Source organism: Saccopteryx leptura, chromosome 7 (assembly GCF_036850995.1).
Source record: "Saccopteryx leptura isolate mSacLep1 chromosome 7, mSacLep1_pri_phased_curated, whole genome shotgun sequence".
In the NCBI taxonomy this organism is placed as follows: domain Eukaryota; kingdom Metazoa; phylum Chordata; class Mammalia; order Chiroptera; family Emballonuridae; genus Saccopteryx; species Saccopteryx leptura.
This window is the reverse complement of record NC_089509.1, coordinates 36,817,657-36,832,661: the sequence shown is the minus strand read 5'-3', so window position 1 is coordinate 36,832,661 and position 15,005 is coordinate 36,817,657. Positions and strand designations below refer to the sequence as shown.

General features: G+C 39.1%; 1 protein-coding gene across 27 annotated transcripts in view; it reads left to right on the top strand.

The window, feature by feature from the left end:
- The window catches only part of NEB (nebulin), a 207,437-nt gene that overhangs the window by 187,532 nt on the left and 4,900 nt on the right, over positions 1–15,005 (top strand). For 4 of the 27 annotated variants that reach the window (XM_066346075.1, XM_066346048.1, XM_066346049.1 and 1 more), the window contains 14 exons: positions 2,542–2,634; positions 3,152–3,244; positions 4,249–4,341; positions 6,200–6,292; positions 7,274–7,366; positions 7,944–8,036; positions 8,997–9,089; positions 9,666–9,758; positions 11,361–11,453; positions 11,760–11,852; positions 12,140–12,232; positions 12,994–13,101; positions 13,207–13,390; positions 13,717–13,809. In XM_066346075.1, the coding sequence (XP_066202172.1) occupies positions 2,542–2,634; positions 3,152–3,244; positions 4,249–4,341; positions 6,200–6,292; positions 7,274–7,366; positions 7,944–8,036; positions 8,997–9,089; positions 9,666–9,758; positions 11,361–11,453; positions 11,760–11,852; positions 12,140–12,232; positions 12,994–13,101; positions 13,207–13,390; positions 13,717–13,809 (1,408 nt within the window). The remainder of the gene's footprint in view (positions 1–2,541; positions 2,635–3,151; positions 3,245–4,248; positions 4,342–6,199; positions 6,293–7,273; positions 7,367–7,943; positions 8,037–8,996; positions 9,090–9,665; positions 9,759–11,360; positions 11,454–11,759; positions 11,853–12,139; positions 12,233–12,993; positions 13,102–13,206; positions 13,391–13,716; positions 13,810–15,005) is intronic. The other 23 variants (XM_066346051.1, XM_066346050.1, XM_066346052.1 and 20 more) reach the window with 23 other exon arrangements.

Genomic DNA, 15,005 nt, shown 5'->3' with positions numbered 1-15,005 from the left:
TAAACTCAAAACATCATATGTCGGGACTGTTGAAACCCAAGGATCACCTGTATATATAAACAGAAAGTAATATAAAATAATTTTTATATATCCAGCCTGACCAGGCAGTGGCGCAGTAGATAGAGTGTTGGACTGAGATGTAGAGGACATAGGTTCAAAACCCCAAGGTCGCCTGGCTTGAGCACAGGCTCATCCACTTGAGCGTGGGGTCGCTGGCTTGAACATGGGATCATAGACATGAACCCATGGTCACTGGCTTAAGCCCAAAGGTTGCTGGCTTGAACAAGGGGTCACTCAGTCTGCTGTAGCCCCTCTTCCCTGTCAAGGCAGATATGAGAAAGCAATCAATGAACAACTAGTGTGCCGCAACGAAGAATTGATGCTTCTCATCTCTCTCCTTCCTGTCTATCCTTATCTGTCCCTCTCTCTGATTCTGTCACCAAAGTAAATAAATAAATAAGAAGAAATTTTATATATCCATATATTTGTGTGTATGCATGTATGTGTATATCTAAAGACAATCTCCATCATCCGGAAGGCCCTAGGTAGACTTGTGAAGTCTCTGCAACTTTCTCCCCTCCCTTTTAAGATCTCTTGCCCTGCACCTTCTGCTCTCTTTTTGTGTGTGTTTAAGGTGCGAGCTGTAATCTACCCACAAAATGTTAAGCCTGTTCTCTAACAGGAATTTCATGTGTGCTTCTACACACACACATGCACACACTTTCTCATCCATCAACAGATTCTAAGCAATTGCTGGCTACCAGCAAGAGACTGTATGAAGTTTGAGAAATAGTTTATGGCCAACAAACAGTGAACACCCTGTTATTCAAGATTCTTTTAGTCCCGGAATACTGGTTTCTCATTTAATTTTCATTAGAAGACATTTCTCTTGCATGTCTTTCCTATTGTTTAGACCTCATTCCCTTTAAACTCCCTTCTTACACTCTGGCTTCCTGGTGGTTCAAGCTTCACTTAGAGTTTTGTGCCAGCTAATCCAAGAAAAGTAGCCTACGGCTCCTCTGTCATTTTATTGCAAGCTCCAGTCCTACCTGACTTTATAATGTTGTTCTGTCCGTGGCTAGTCTGCTGCCTTACTGGGTGAAGAAACACAACTTGATACCAAGATAGACTTTTAACGATCTCCAGTAGTCTCCTAGCAAAACAAAGATAGCAACACTAGTTGATCAGTGATTTTAGGAAATTCATCTGTGACACAAATCCCTAGATTTCCCTGTTGCTCCCACCCCAGGGACTAGTACACCATAGAATCCATCCATTTAAAAAGAGCTCATTCATTCGATTAGGCTGAAAATCTTAACATTCAGAGGGAAGAAGGCTAGAGGTTCAGGAAGTCCCTCACTCTCATGAAAATGTACCGTCCACTGATATTGCCCCTAACAAATAGAGACTTACCCCTTTAACAAAACACCAATTTACAGCTTACATGATCCAGCATTCACCAGTAAAAAAAAAAGATGCTCTTCTGAAAAAGTAAACTGTTTTAGTCTCACATTAAAGGTACCTGCAAACTAAGGGCCAGGTACGCTAGGTATTTTCTAATCTTTCATAGAAAATACAAAACACACACCTGACGTCACTGGTTCAAAACCCTGGGCTTGCCTAGGCAAGGCACATATGAGAGTTGATGCTTCCTGCTCCTCCCCCTTCTCTCTCTCTCTCTCTCTAAAACAAATAAAAATTTTAAAATCTTATAAAAATAAAACAAACTCTCAGTAACCTTGAAGGAATACAGTACTGTGTGATTAGAAAAATTTTAAGCAAGCGACCTATTTATTAGGTAAAATAGATTTTTTTGTGGACCTACTATATTAAAGGCACGAATATGAGATGTGACAAAATGGAGAGATTTTTCCCATCGTTGAAATTATTACTACTACCAGTATATAGTGCATTTTATTTTTTATTTTTTGCATTTTTCCGAAGCTGGAAACGGGGAGGCAGTCAGACAGACACCCGCATGCGCCTGACTGGGATCCACCTGGCATGCCCACCAGGGGGCGATGCTCTGCCCATCTGGGGCGTTGCTCTGTTGCATCCAGAGCCATCCTAGCACCGGAGGCAGAGGCCACAGAGCCATCCTCAGCGCCCGGGCCAACTTTGCTCCAGTGGAGCCTCAGCTGCGGGAGGGGAAGAGAGAGACAGAGAGGAAGGAGAGGGGGAGGGGTGGAAAAGCAGATGGGCGCTTCTCCTGTGTGCCCTGGCCGGTAATCGAACCCGGGACTCCTGCACGCCAGGCTGACGCTCTACCACTGAGCCAACCGGCCAGGGCCATAGTGCATTTTAGGAACATGCTATGTGTTGACTATAAAAAATGCACAATTTAGGTGCAGTTTTCAAGGTAGTAAAACTGCTTTTGAAAAGAAAATGTAAATATTTGTAGAATTTCTTTTCCTTATTTCTTGAGTGTCATAGTTAAAAGCAATTATTTTTCTGAGTTTCCACCAAATGATAAACACGTAGCTGTAATCCGAAGCTCTGCGGTCATTTTACCTTTCTGGGTATTCTAATTATCTCCTACAGGTGATGTACAAAGAAAACTTGGGAACAGGCATTCCAACCTCTGTCACTCCCGAGATTGAGAGAGTCAAACGCAATCAAGAGAACTTTAGCTCGGTATTTATAAATATATCAGATAAGAAACTCTCTTTCTCATTTAAAAAATTACCAGAATAACCCATCATCCTTTTCTTAAAAAGTAACATCTTAACAACAATTCTATGTGTATTTGTGTCTCTGTGTGTGTGGTTGTGTGTGTGTGTGTTATTACCTGACCAAAACCCTCTGGACTCACACAAAGTGACTCACTTTTCTGATGGTATTTTAACACTTTCAGCAACTGACAAGTGTGAGTACTTAGATGTGAGTACTTAGAAGTGTGAGAACTTAGATGTAAATAAAATTAACACAAGATTCTTCATCATTATACTCATATCCTTTAACTCAATGTGTACTTTTCCATGATTAGAATTAGCATTGGAGAGTTTGTCAAAATTGTGAAGTAAAAGCTAAATGACTAAATATTATTCACTAAAAAACTCCCCCCTCACACATCCTAGCCTTTACATTTCTCTCTTCCTTAATCTTTGTGCTCATTCTGAATGTCTTCTGGGTACTTTCTTGTATCTCACAGGTTTTGTACAAAGAAAATTTGGGGACAGGAACCCCAACACCTATCACTCCAGAGATGGAGAGAGTCAAACGCAATCAAGAGAACTTTAGCTCGGTATTTCTTAGGGGACAAAAATAAAATCCCTTCTTATTTAAAACATTTTAACACATTACAAACATCTGACTTTTCTTCCTATAAAATTACTAAATTCATATGTATATAATGATACCAAATATTACCTCAGCTTTCTATCTAAACCTAATTTAGTATTTACTTTAGTTCTGGTGTGAAATTTTAACTGTGTTTTCCCTGAAACATAGTATTGATCACTCCCTTAAACACCTGTACTATTCAGTGTTTCCTTCCTCAGATCCTGTTTGAATAACAATAAGTGTTTCTAACTGGTGTGGCACACCTCAAGTAAAATCTAACACCCCTTTAAAAGGTCAATCTTAATTAGAATTTTAGTTGTATTTATTCTGGCCTCTGTTTGATGTATTTTTTGTGTTTTCAGCTTCTCTTAAAAGAATATGATTCTTAAATATTTTCATTCAAAAGACAATATAGCAATTTTTAGTAACTCAGAAATACTGTACAAATTTCCTTGACTTAGCTATTTTTGTATACTGTGCAAGATAAAATTGAGCTTTCTTTTGGAATAATTTCAGGATCATTGAAAGCTAATATTTATTTAGCTTTTTAATATTTGTTAATATTTATTTTATTCCCCCAAACCTTTCTCCCTCCCGTTCCCTAATTCATTGTTAGCAACAACTCATTATGGATATTAATTAGAATTGACTTGAATGCTATCTGATAAGGTCCAATCCTCCTGTCCCTGAGAGAAGGCTTATTTATGTGAGTCCTGCCTTATCCTGGCAGTTGTGTCTGTATTATTCTACTTAGAGACAGACATCATATTGTGTGTGACTAAATGTCCAAAGGTGGCCTAGATTCGCTCTGTTTCTTAAAGTTATTTAGGCCTATTTTATGTAATTATGGAAACAAACAAACAAATATTTTTAGAGACTATTTTAAAGGTTACATCTGCCTAAAAGAGGCTGATGTGTCCAGGCTTCCTGTCCAGGCTGATTTGATTGTTGGTTTTGTGCACACAGATTTTGTACAAAGAGAATTTGAACAAGGGGACCCCCATCCCTGTCACTCCTGAGATGGAGAGAGTCAAACGCAATCAAGAAAACTTTAGCTCGGTACTTGGAGAAAGCTCCTTTAACTCATATTAAAAAAATAATAACTCTATAAATCCAAACTTCCTCATGAGTCCCTTTAAAATGATCAATTTAACAAATTGTCTTCTTAATCTCAACTGAATCCTTCTGTTTTTCACATCTTTAATCACCATTTGATTCTAACATTTTATGCTTTTGATAATATTTCCGTAAAATTTTTAATTGGTTCTTTTCCTTCCCTTTTCATCTTTTATGTTACTACTGGGACTTTCAAGTTAATTGATGTTCCGAAGGTTTCTACCACTGTAGTTCTTATTTACTTAGAACTCGTTGTGTTCAATGTTTCTGGGTTAGCATTACAAGAAAAGACACAGGATTGAGGCCTCATGAAAAACCAGTGGCTCTTGCTTGGGAACAGGCATTAATTACCTTCACATTGTATCCTATCTGCGTAAACAGCAGAACCAAGAAAGAAAATGGCTCAGTAGCAGGACCCAAGCAGCCTCGTCTTGATACGTGTCTTAAGCCATTCCATGGGTAGAAATCCAAATCTTCTGATTTGTTTTTAACACATAAATCAGATCATAAGCTTATATTTAATGTGATTTTCGCTTGTATTTTTATTGCTGAAAACCTCTAAAATCCTCAAAGAGTCTATGAAACTGTAATGTAAAGATCTTAGATTCAGATCTAAAAATTTGAGTCTGATCTAATCAAATGTTATTAGCTGGATTTTGGGGGTAGGAGAATGGGAGGAGGTTTCATGCAAAATGTTTTTTAATTATCAGTTGAAATTTTTTTTTTAAGTTTGATTCTTCCACATAATTAGATCATTAACTTTCTTTGGTTGGTCTCACTAAAGAATTTTTTTAATAACTTAAAAAAATTTTAGTTACAGTTAATATACAATATTATTTCTGTTTCATGTGCACAACATAGTGATTAGACATTTATGTAACTTACAAAGTCATCACCCCAATAAGTCCTGGTGTGTTTTTGTTTTGTTCTCCTTGGTTTTTAATTACTCACTAACAATCTTGATTTTGTTTAAATTTTCAATGTAAATTAATATTATTTTTAGAATGGTATAATCACTGTTTTCCTTGTGGATTTATTATTATTTTTAAAAGGTTTGCATTAATTTTTCAAAATTATTTTCAATTATTTTCTTTTATGTTAGAGTAAATATATTATTATTATTTATATTTGTTTAAAATCTTGATGACCCTGCTGATCCTAGACAATTTCTCTTTTTTAAGTAACCATTTGTGTTAATTTTTACACAAGTTGCATTTAGGTAAGTAGTCCAGTGGCGCAGGGAGCCTTTATGATACTCTGGTGGATAAACAGTGCTAGGTATTAAAACCTTGACTTGTGCCTTGACCCACCTCCGCAACTTGAATTTACTCAGCAAAGACCAATTTTGCCAAATTGCATAGGTATGGCCTGGGGTTTTAATTCTCTATTATTCTGTAAAACAGATGTTCTGGGTAGGGAAAATACATATTTGCCAACCTAACTTAAAAGTAATCTTTCTAAAAAAAAAAAAATCTTTCTACTGTACACTAAGTATTTCAGTGCTCTTATAAAATTAGCATTTGTATTTGTTTCTTTATTTCCTGATACCGGAAACAGCATTTAACATATGAGTTAGACTAAGGTTGAGAAACAAATACCCTGGCACTTTAGCTAAGGATATGGGGGTGCGAGTTCTAATCCAGATTTGTGCTTGAAATGACAGGCTGACTTAATGAAGTTAAGTTAAATGACAGTCTCTCCTGTTTGATGTCCTAGTCCCCTACTAGGCCCTCTACAAGACAGAGAGGAAGGGCTGTGTTGACTGTTCTGTTTTTCCTGGCTGCTCTCTTGTGTCACACAGGTGTTGTATAAAGAGAACGTCGGGAGCGGAATCCCGATTCCCATCACTCCAGAGATGGAGAGAGTCAAACACAATCAAGAAAACTTTAGTTTGGTATTGAACACAGAAAAAAAAACTCCCTTAACTATTTTTAAAACATTTTAAAAAGATTAATGGCTATTTTTAAAAATCTAATCAACTTATTTCAATAAAATCTTTGACATGTCTTTTTTGCAAATTAATGCTACCATTCCCTATGAATCAGTTTTCCCATTTGAGTTAAACATTAATATAATCCCTTGATTTTTAAAAAAAAGTACTCAGTAGTATACTCCAGCCTATAAAAGCATAACATTTTCCATGTCTAAGCACCCACATTTATCCTGCTTTGGAAAATTTTATCTGAACTTACGCTTGTGAAAATTCTGCAATAATCAGACTGCTGGCCTGATTTCCTATTCTAACCTTAGTCTCTGCCTTACTGGTATTGGTACAGATATTTTCAAGTTTCTCTTCTCTTTTCTTTTATTTTCTCTGCATCTCCTCGTTACCCTGCATTTACCTTAAAAATGATTAATTCTTCCAAATATGTTCACCCAAACTAAAAATCAAATACTTGGATTTCTTTTGAAAGTCAACAAAAGATGGGTGTGTGCTATGTATCTTCATATGTGCAATGTTTAAAGGAAACCTCAGTATCTTTATGTGGTTCATCAATAACATTTCCAAATCAAAAATAACCTCCTCTGTTGTCTTTCTGTCTCTTGCCCTTTTAATTTTATCCCCCCACCTCTTTAACAAGCTGGGAGGGGCTGATTGATCCCTTCAGTAGTGCTCTTCCTTGCTCAGCGCTGCAGAACTTAAACAACACGATTATGAAACTTTCCTTTCCTGCCTCTTAGTTTTCACTGCTCTTTCCTGTGTTCCCATGCTTTCCAGCGTGCCCCGGGCGCACACAGGTTGGATCTAGAAGCTTGCGGAATGTCCCTTCCTTTAACTCACACTCTTCCCTCTTCCTCTACCCTCTGCGGCCAGCTGCTCCACAGAGGGGGGAGGGGCTGATGGCCCTTGTCCTGGATCTTTCTTATCACACAGGTGCTATACAGAGAAAACGTGGGGACAGGAACTCCAATCTCCATCACTCCTGAGATGCAGAGAGTCAAACACAATCAAGAAAACATTAGCTCGGTATTTTCAACAGACAGGGAAAAGAAGATTTAACCTCAGAATCAAATTGATATTTAATTGTGATATAATTGTTAAACCCACCTCCCTCCCTTTGCTTATAATATGTCTCACTTAGCAAAAGGACATACGACTTTTGCATTTCACTGATGCTACTATCAATTCTTTTCTTTCAAATTTCAGTTAATAGAAATTAACTCTAATTTCTATTCCATCTGGTATTTTAACTATTTTTTAACACCTTATCTTTTAGTTTGCTTGGATAACAACACCACCAAGTTCTAACCATCCGGAATCCCTGTATGTTCATAAGAATGGTACCCTGCTCATAGGAATGAAAATATAACATGACTTAGCCTTCTCCACAGCTGAGGTCCTTGGTGCCTAGAGAGTGTGCTCCTATCCCAAGTATGGCTGTCATAAAGTATCTTGTGGCATCCTGTCATTATATACAGTAACCCCTGGCTTCTTTGACTACTGTGTAATTTGGCAACAAGAAGGTTGAACTCACCCTTAAAAATCTCACAACAAACAAAATGTTACTTACGGTTGTTTCTCTGGATGCTTTCTCATCACACAGGTGTTATACAAAGAAAACATGGGCAAGGCAACCCCTTTACCTGTCACTCCAGAGATGGAGAGAGTCAAACACAATCAAGAAAACTTTAGTTCGGTATTTAAAAAGAAACAAAATTTCTTAACTATTTTTAAAGTATTTTTAATTTAAAATCTAATCAACTTATTCCAATAAAAACTTTGACATGTCTTTTTCGCAAATTAATGCTACCATTCCCTATGAATCAGTTTCCCCATTTGGGTTAAACATTAATATAATCCCTTGATTTTTAAAAAAAAGTACTCAGTAGTATACTCCAGCCTGTAAAAGCATAACATTTTCCATGTCTAAGCACCCACATTTATCCTGCTTTGGAAAATTTTATCTGAATTTACGCTTGTGAAAATTCTGCAATAATCAGACTGCTGGCCTGATTTCCTATTCTAACCTTAGTCTCTGCCTTACTGGTATTGGTACAGATATTTTCAAGTTTCTCTTCTCTTTTCTTTTATTTTCTCTGCATCTCCTCGTTACCCTGCATTTACCTTAAAAAATGATTAATTCTTCCAAATATGTTCACCCAAACTAAAAATCAAATACTTGGATTTCTTTTGAAAGTCAACAAAAGATGGGTGTGTGCGTATGTATCTTCATATATGCAATGTTTAAAGGAAACTCCAGTATCTTTATGTGGTTCATCAATAACATTTCCAAATCAAAAATAACCTCCTCGGTTGTCTTTCTGTCTCTTGCCCTTTTAATTTTATCCCCCCACCTCTTTAACAAGCTGGGAGGGGCTGATTGATCCCTTCAGTAGTGCTCTTCCTTGCTCAGCGCTGCAGAACTTAAACAACACGATTATGAAACTTTCTTTCCTCCCTCTTAGTTTTCACTGCTCTTTCCTGCCTTGTGCTTTCCAGCGTGCCCCCAGGCGCACACAGGTTGGATCTAGAAGCTTGAGGAATTTCCCCTCCTTTAACTCACACTCTTCCCTCTTCCTCTACCCTCTGCGGCCAGCTGCTCCACAGAGGGGGGAGGGGCTGATGGCCCTTGTCCTGGATCTTTCTTATCACACAGGTGCTATACAGAGAAAACGTGGGGACAGGAACTCCAATCTCCATCACTCCTGAGATGCAGAGAGTCAAACACAATCAAGAAAACATTAGCTCGGTATTTTCAACAGACAGGGAAAAGAAGATTTAACCTCAGAATTAAATTGATATTTAATTGTGGTATAATTGTTAAACCCACCTCCCTCTCTTTGCTTCTAATATGCCTCGCTTAGCAAAAGGACATACGGACTTTTGCATTTCACTGATGCTACTATCAATTCTTCTTTTCTTTTTAGTTTCAGTTAACTCTAATTTCTATTTTATCTGGTATTTTAACTTTTTTTTTTTTAAACGCCTTATCTTTTAGTTTGCTTGGATAACAACACCACCGAGTTCTAACCATCCGGAATCCCTGTATGTTCATAAGAATGGTACCCTGCTTATAGGAATGAAAATATAACATGACTTAGCCTTCTCCACAGCTGAGGTCCTTGGCACCTAGAGAGTGTGCCCCTGTCCCAAGTATGGCTGTCATAAAGTATCTTGTGGCATCCTGTCATTATATACAGTAACCCCTGGCTTCTTTGACTACTATGTAATTTGGCAACAAGAAGGTTGAACTCACCCTTAAAAATCTCACAACAAACAAAATGTTACTTACGGTTGTTTCTCTGGATGCTTTCTCATCACACAGGTGTTATACAAAGAAAACATGGGCAAGGCAACCCCTTTACCTGTCACTCCAGAGATGGAGAGAGTCAAACACAATCAAGAAAATATTAGCACGGTACTTTGGCAAGAAAATAAAAAAACTTTTTAATGATCTAAAATAATACATATTAACCCTACTTTTAAAGACAACTTAAATTTTGTGAATTTATCACATTTATCCTTTTTTCCCATTGGGCTAGTCTTAGCCTTAACCCCATAATAACAAGGTTGTTTTAATCCATAATTTAAAATTCTAATATCAGGAAATAACAGATTTTCCAATAAAATATTTTGCACATCTCTCCCCAAACTTACTGTCTATTCACTACCCCCAAGGTCTCTGTTTTCCGTGTGAAATTTGGGAGGCAGCCTTGTATGTGTAAAGGGGTTCTTTCCCATCCATTGGAGTTAGGATTTTGTGTGTGTTTTTGAGCCTATTCTTCAGATTTTAATCTATTCTGTCCGATTTGGACTAAGAGACCTTGGGGAAAAATAACCCCAGTCCTCTCCTTCAGAAATAATGATATAAATTAAGACTCAGTAGTGGTTTTGGCAAATGGTTAGCAATTAACTTAAAAAGTGTCACTAGAACTGTGTTTTGTTTTGCCAATTTTAGTTCTTTTTTGTTCTTTTGTCTTTATCATGGTCTTTAACCGCTAATTTAGTAAACTGTGTCCTGTAAGCCTGTGTCTGTGATATTAGATCTGTTGACAAGTTACCAGGGGCTGGGCTTTGCGCCCGGAGGAGTTTAGCTCACATAATGAAGGCCCTGTGTTCCTCCGCATCAGCGATGCCTACAGGTCTCCCCGTAGCTGAGCGCAGTGCTCTGAAACCTCAGTGTGCGCCTGAATCCCCCCGAAGGGTTTGATAAACCAGATTGCTGGGTGCTGCCCCCACAGTTTCTTAACTGTAAGTCTGGTCTGGGGCCAGAAAATGTGCCTTTCTAGCAAGTGCTCAGATGATACTGACCTCGCTGACCAGGAACCTCACTTTGAGAACCACCATGTCAACAGAGGTCTTCCTCTAGCATGACATTTCCCAAACCTCTGTGTCCCCAAGAATGACACTGAGAGGCGACATCGAGGTTGAGGATTTGTCATGATGTGTTACTCTGTGTTTTATTGATTGACCGTGATATAATTGTTGAACACATTTGTCCTTACTGAGAAGTTTGAGGTCATAGTAAATTACAGCAAGAGAAACGACACAGATGATAGCAAGAAAAAGAGAGAAGAGAAACCCTCTGCTTGTTTAAGGACCCACGTTTCACAGAGGTGTCTGTAAGATTTTAAGTGCTGCAAAAAGGTCAAGTTCCCCACTGCTGTATCAGAAGTGGTCTCAACCTTCTCAGTGATATGGAAGCCTGGTCCCTAAGTCCTGCGAGGCGCTTGAAATTCATAGACAAAGGCAGCGTGAGGGTCCCTCGTCTCCGCGGAGCACGCGCAGTTCTGTCTTGCCAGCTGCCAGAGCTCAGGAGGGTCCTACGCTGGAAATGTGTGTCCGGCTGTAACTATAATACATCAACTTCCTCTGGAAGAGTATTTCTTTGCATCTAATCTCACTGCCCAAACGGTTTGGCACCCTGCACCTCCTAACAAGTTATTTGTTCTGTTTGATCTTTTGGTAACTGCAATTTTTTTTTTCTTTTTGGCTTTTTGGATCCATTGGACTCGTGTAGGTTTTGTACAAAGAAAATATGGGTAAAGCCACCCCAACCCCGGTCACTCCAGAGATGCAGAGAGTCAAACGCAATCAAGAGATCATTAGCTCGGTATTGTCTTGAGAAACGAAAGTGTTTTTCATATTGCAAAGTAACCCCTGCAGTTTGGCCTGCTCCTAACTCCATCCCAGGTTAAAAACAAACAAAATGCCAATATTCTAGAACCTCCTCTAAATACTACACTTAGTGTTGCCATTAACTGTTTTGTTTTTTGTTTTTTAATCTTTCTTCTTGAGAGCTCTTCTCACTAATAATAGATTAAACATGGAATTTTCTCCCCCAAGTTGCATTATATTATACTTATTAGCCTGAGAATTGCCTCCTCGTGACTTTCGGGTCCAACTTTGTATCTCACAGGTCTTATACAAAGAGAACATGGGGAAAGCCACCCCCACACCTTTTACTCCTGAGATGGAAAGAGTCAAACGCAATCAAGAAAACTTTAGCTCGGTATTTCAGAGAGGAAAAAAGAAACTGTTACACTTTTAACAAGCCTGGTTATACCACTAATTTATCTCACAGTTTTCCCCAAACTTTTGTTCATCTATTAAAATTCTTCTTAAAAACAACAAACCAACCCCTCTAGCCCAAACTTCATCTTTTGCTTTATACAATAACATTTTAATGGCTTTATCTTATAGAGTGTGATTTAATTGAGCCGTAACACCAGCTAGATGATGGTTTTTAGAAATGGTTTTCTGCTCTCTGATGTCTGGATGCTCTCTTGGCTCCTCTAGGTATTGTACAAAGAAAATATGAGAAAAGCAACTCCGACACCTGTTACTCCAGAGATGGAGAGAGCTAAGCGCAACCAAGAAAACATTAGCTCGGTATTTTCTAGGATTAAAAAAAAAAAAAAAAAAGGAATGCCACAACTTGGATAATAACATGTTAACATCATAAAATGTGCCTTTCTCATTCGACTGAAAAACACACTAAAATGAAATAAAGAAAGGGAACTGTAACATCTTGGAAAATAACATTTTAACACCATAAAAATGTGACTTTCTTATTCCACTGAAAATTTACACTGAAATTAACACAACTGTGCTTTTAAATTCCAAATGATCATGCTAAGACGTAACAAGTTAATTGCCAAAGGTTTTTTCACCCCTTTTACTTTACTCTGAGGTAGTTTTATGTAACGAACTGTAACAAATTGACTTCCTAACACCCTTAGTCTTCAGCTTTCCTTTATTTTTAAGGCACTCCATGAAACAGGTAATACTCTGAAATGGATGCCTTCTCCGGTTTTGATGTGGGTTTTTCGTGTCTGGAGGACTTTAAATTCTGTGTTTGTATATTGGTTTATGAAATCTTTTCCTTTCAAATTTATACTGTGCACCTTCTCCTTTGAAAATGAAAAAGATATTTTCAAAGTCAAAGCAGGTCCTTTTGCTCTGAATGCGAGCCCTGCCCACCACCCTCACACTAACCCATTCCGCCGTTAGTCACGGGTCTTGCTGGGTCCTTTCAGTTGACTCAAGCTTCCCTCCCCAACTCCTTTTATCTCCATCTGCTGGAAAGGTTTTGAGGCTTCAGAATGAGGACAGTACCGTGACCTGTACTCACTCATGCTTTCTCCTGTCAGGTTCTTTATTCGGATAGCTTCCGGAAACAAATACAAGGCAAAGCTGCCTATGTCTTGGACACCCCAGAGATGAGACGGGTGAGGGAGACCCAACGCCACATCTCAACAGTGAGTCAGGAACTTCTTAGGATGGGCTGCCAGCCTGTGGGAGCCTGGGGAAAAGGAAGTGGTCACACCGTCGTATTTTCATAAAGCTGACTCGTGAAATTTCAGGTGAAATATCATGAAGACTTTGAAAAAAACAAGGGCTGCTTCACACCAGTGGTGACAGACCCTATCACTGAGCGAGTGAAGAAGAACACACAGGACTTCAGTGACATTAACTACCGAGGGATTCAGAGGAAAGTGGTAGAAATGCAACAAAAACGAAATGAACAGGATCAGGAAACAATTACAGGTGACTGAGCCCTGGGGTGGGCGCAATCGACTTTTAGTTAAAGGGGTAGAAGAACAAAGATGGCATTATCTATAACAAGGCGAAGGATGAAGGTCCCTCAGTAGGTGTTTTCATTAGATGTGAAAGAAAACCTCTTATTATTTTACAGTTTGCAAATCTGACCTCTCTTCTACCTTCTGCTTTGATCTCCTCTGAAGAGAAGACATGATGAGAACCTAACCTAAATTAGTATTATTCTATCCTCCTCTGATTAAGCTTGTACCTTGGTTTCCAAGTTACTGAGATAGTCCAAGAATATCTGCTCTGATCCTTAATATCATTCTCAGGTTTACGTGTCTGGCGTACTAATCCTGGCTCCGTTTTTGACTATGACCCAGCAGAAGACAACATTCAATCACGAAGCTTACACATGATTAATGGTATGTTATGCCACAGAAGGATTACGACAAAAATGTCACCATTGAGTGGGCTAGAGTTCATAACTTTCTGAAGTTCTTTTCCTCTAGCGTTTTCAGTTTCCTGAGTTGCCTGTTCAGCATGAAAACCCCTTGACTACGGGCCAAACTTATTTTCTAGACAAATTTCACTGCCTTGGTGTCAGTCTCCCTCAGGCTACATAATTTTTTTTTTTTCCTAAAGAAAAAAACAGGTAGTGGATCTTTCTAATATAAAAATAATGAAAAAAATACACAGGCAAAGGGAAGAGAGAATGGATTTGACCTTTAGCAACTTTCTGAACTTCAAGAAAGAGTAGTCATTCAACAGAAGCCACATGCATGCCTTTGTGCCTTCTCTTTGCGTTAAAATGTGAAATGTGTAGTGCCTGTCCTCAGAGGATTTACACTCTGTCTACTGACGAAGAGAGATGGGTGAATCCGTACTTACACTCTGATGGGGCAGTGTTAAAGAGCCACCCATGGGTTGTGGGACCACAGAGAAAAGGCATTTAATTTTTTTTTTGGGGGGGATTTTTCTGAAGTTGGAAACTGGGAGGCAGTCAGACACACTCCCACCTGTGCCCGACCGGGATCCACCCGGCATGCCCACCAGGGGGTGATGCTCTGCCCATCTGGGGCATTGCTCTGTTGCCACCAGAGCCATTCTAGCACCTAAGGCAGAGGCCACGGAGCCATCCTCAGCACCCGGGCCATCTTTGCTCCAATGGAGCCTTGGCTGTGGGAGGGGAAGAGAGAGACAGAGAGGAAGGAGAGGGGGAGGGGTGGAGAAGCAGATGGGCGCTTCTCCTGTGTGCCCTGGCCGGGAATCGAACCCAGGACTCCTGCACGCCAGGCCGACGCTCTACCACTGAGCCAACCGGCCAGGGCCAGGGCATTTAATTTTGATTGGAAAGTTAAGGAGGACTTTCTGGAGAGGTCAGAGGTGGAGCTTAAATGTGAACATTACTATCTTTTCATTTTGGTGCGCCAGGAAGATGAGCTGGGTGGGGGAAGGAGTCATCTCACGGACAGACTCTGGGACCAGTAGCTAGCTGTACCACTTAGCTGTTACCTGTCTTTTGGTAATTTACTTACTCTCTTTTCCGGAAAACAAGGATGACACCACATATCGTAAGAGTTTTGAGGGTTTCATCCATGGACATCTAGTTAAGACCATG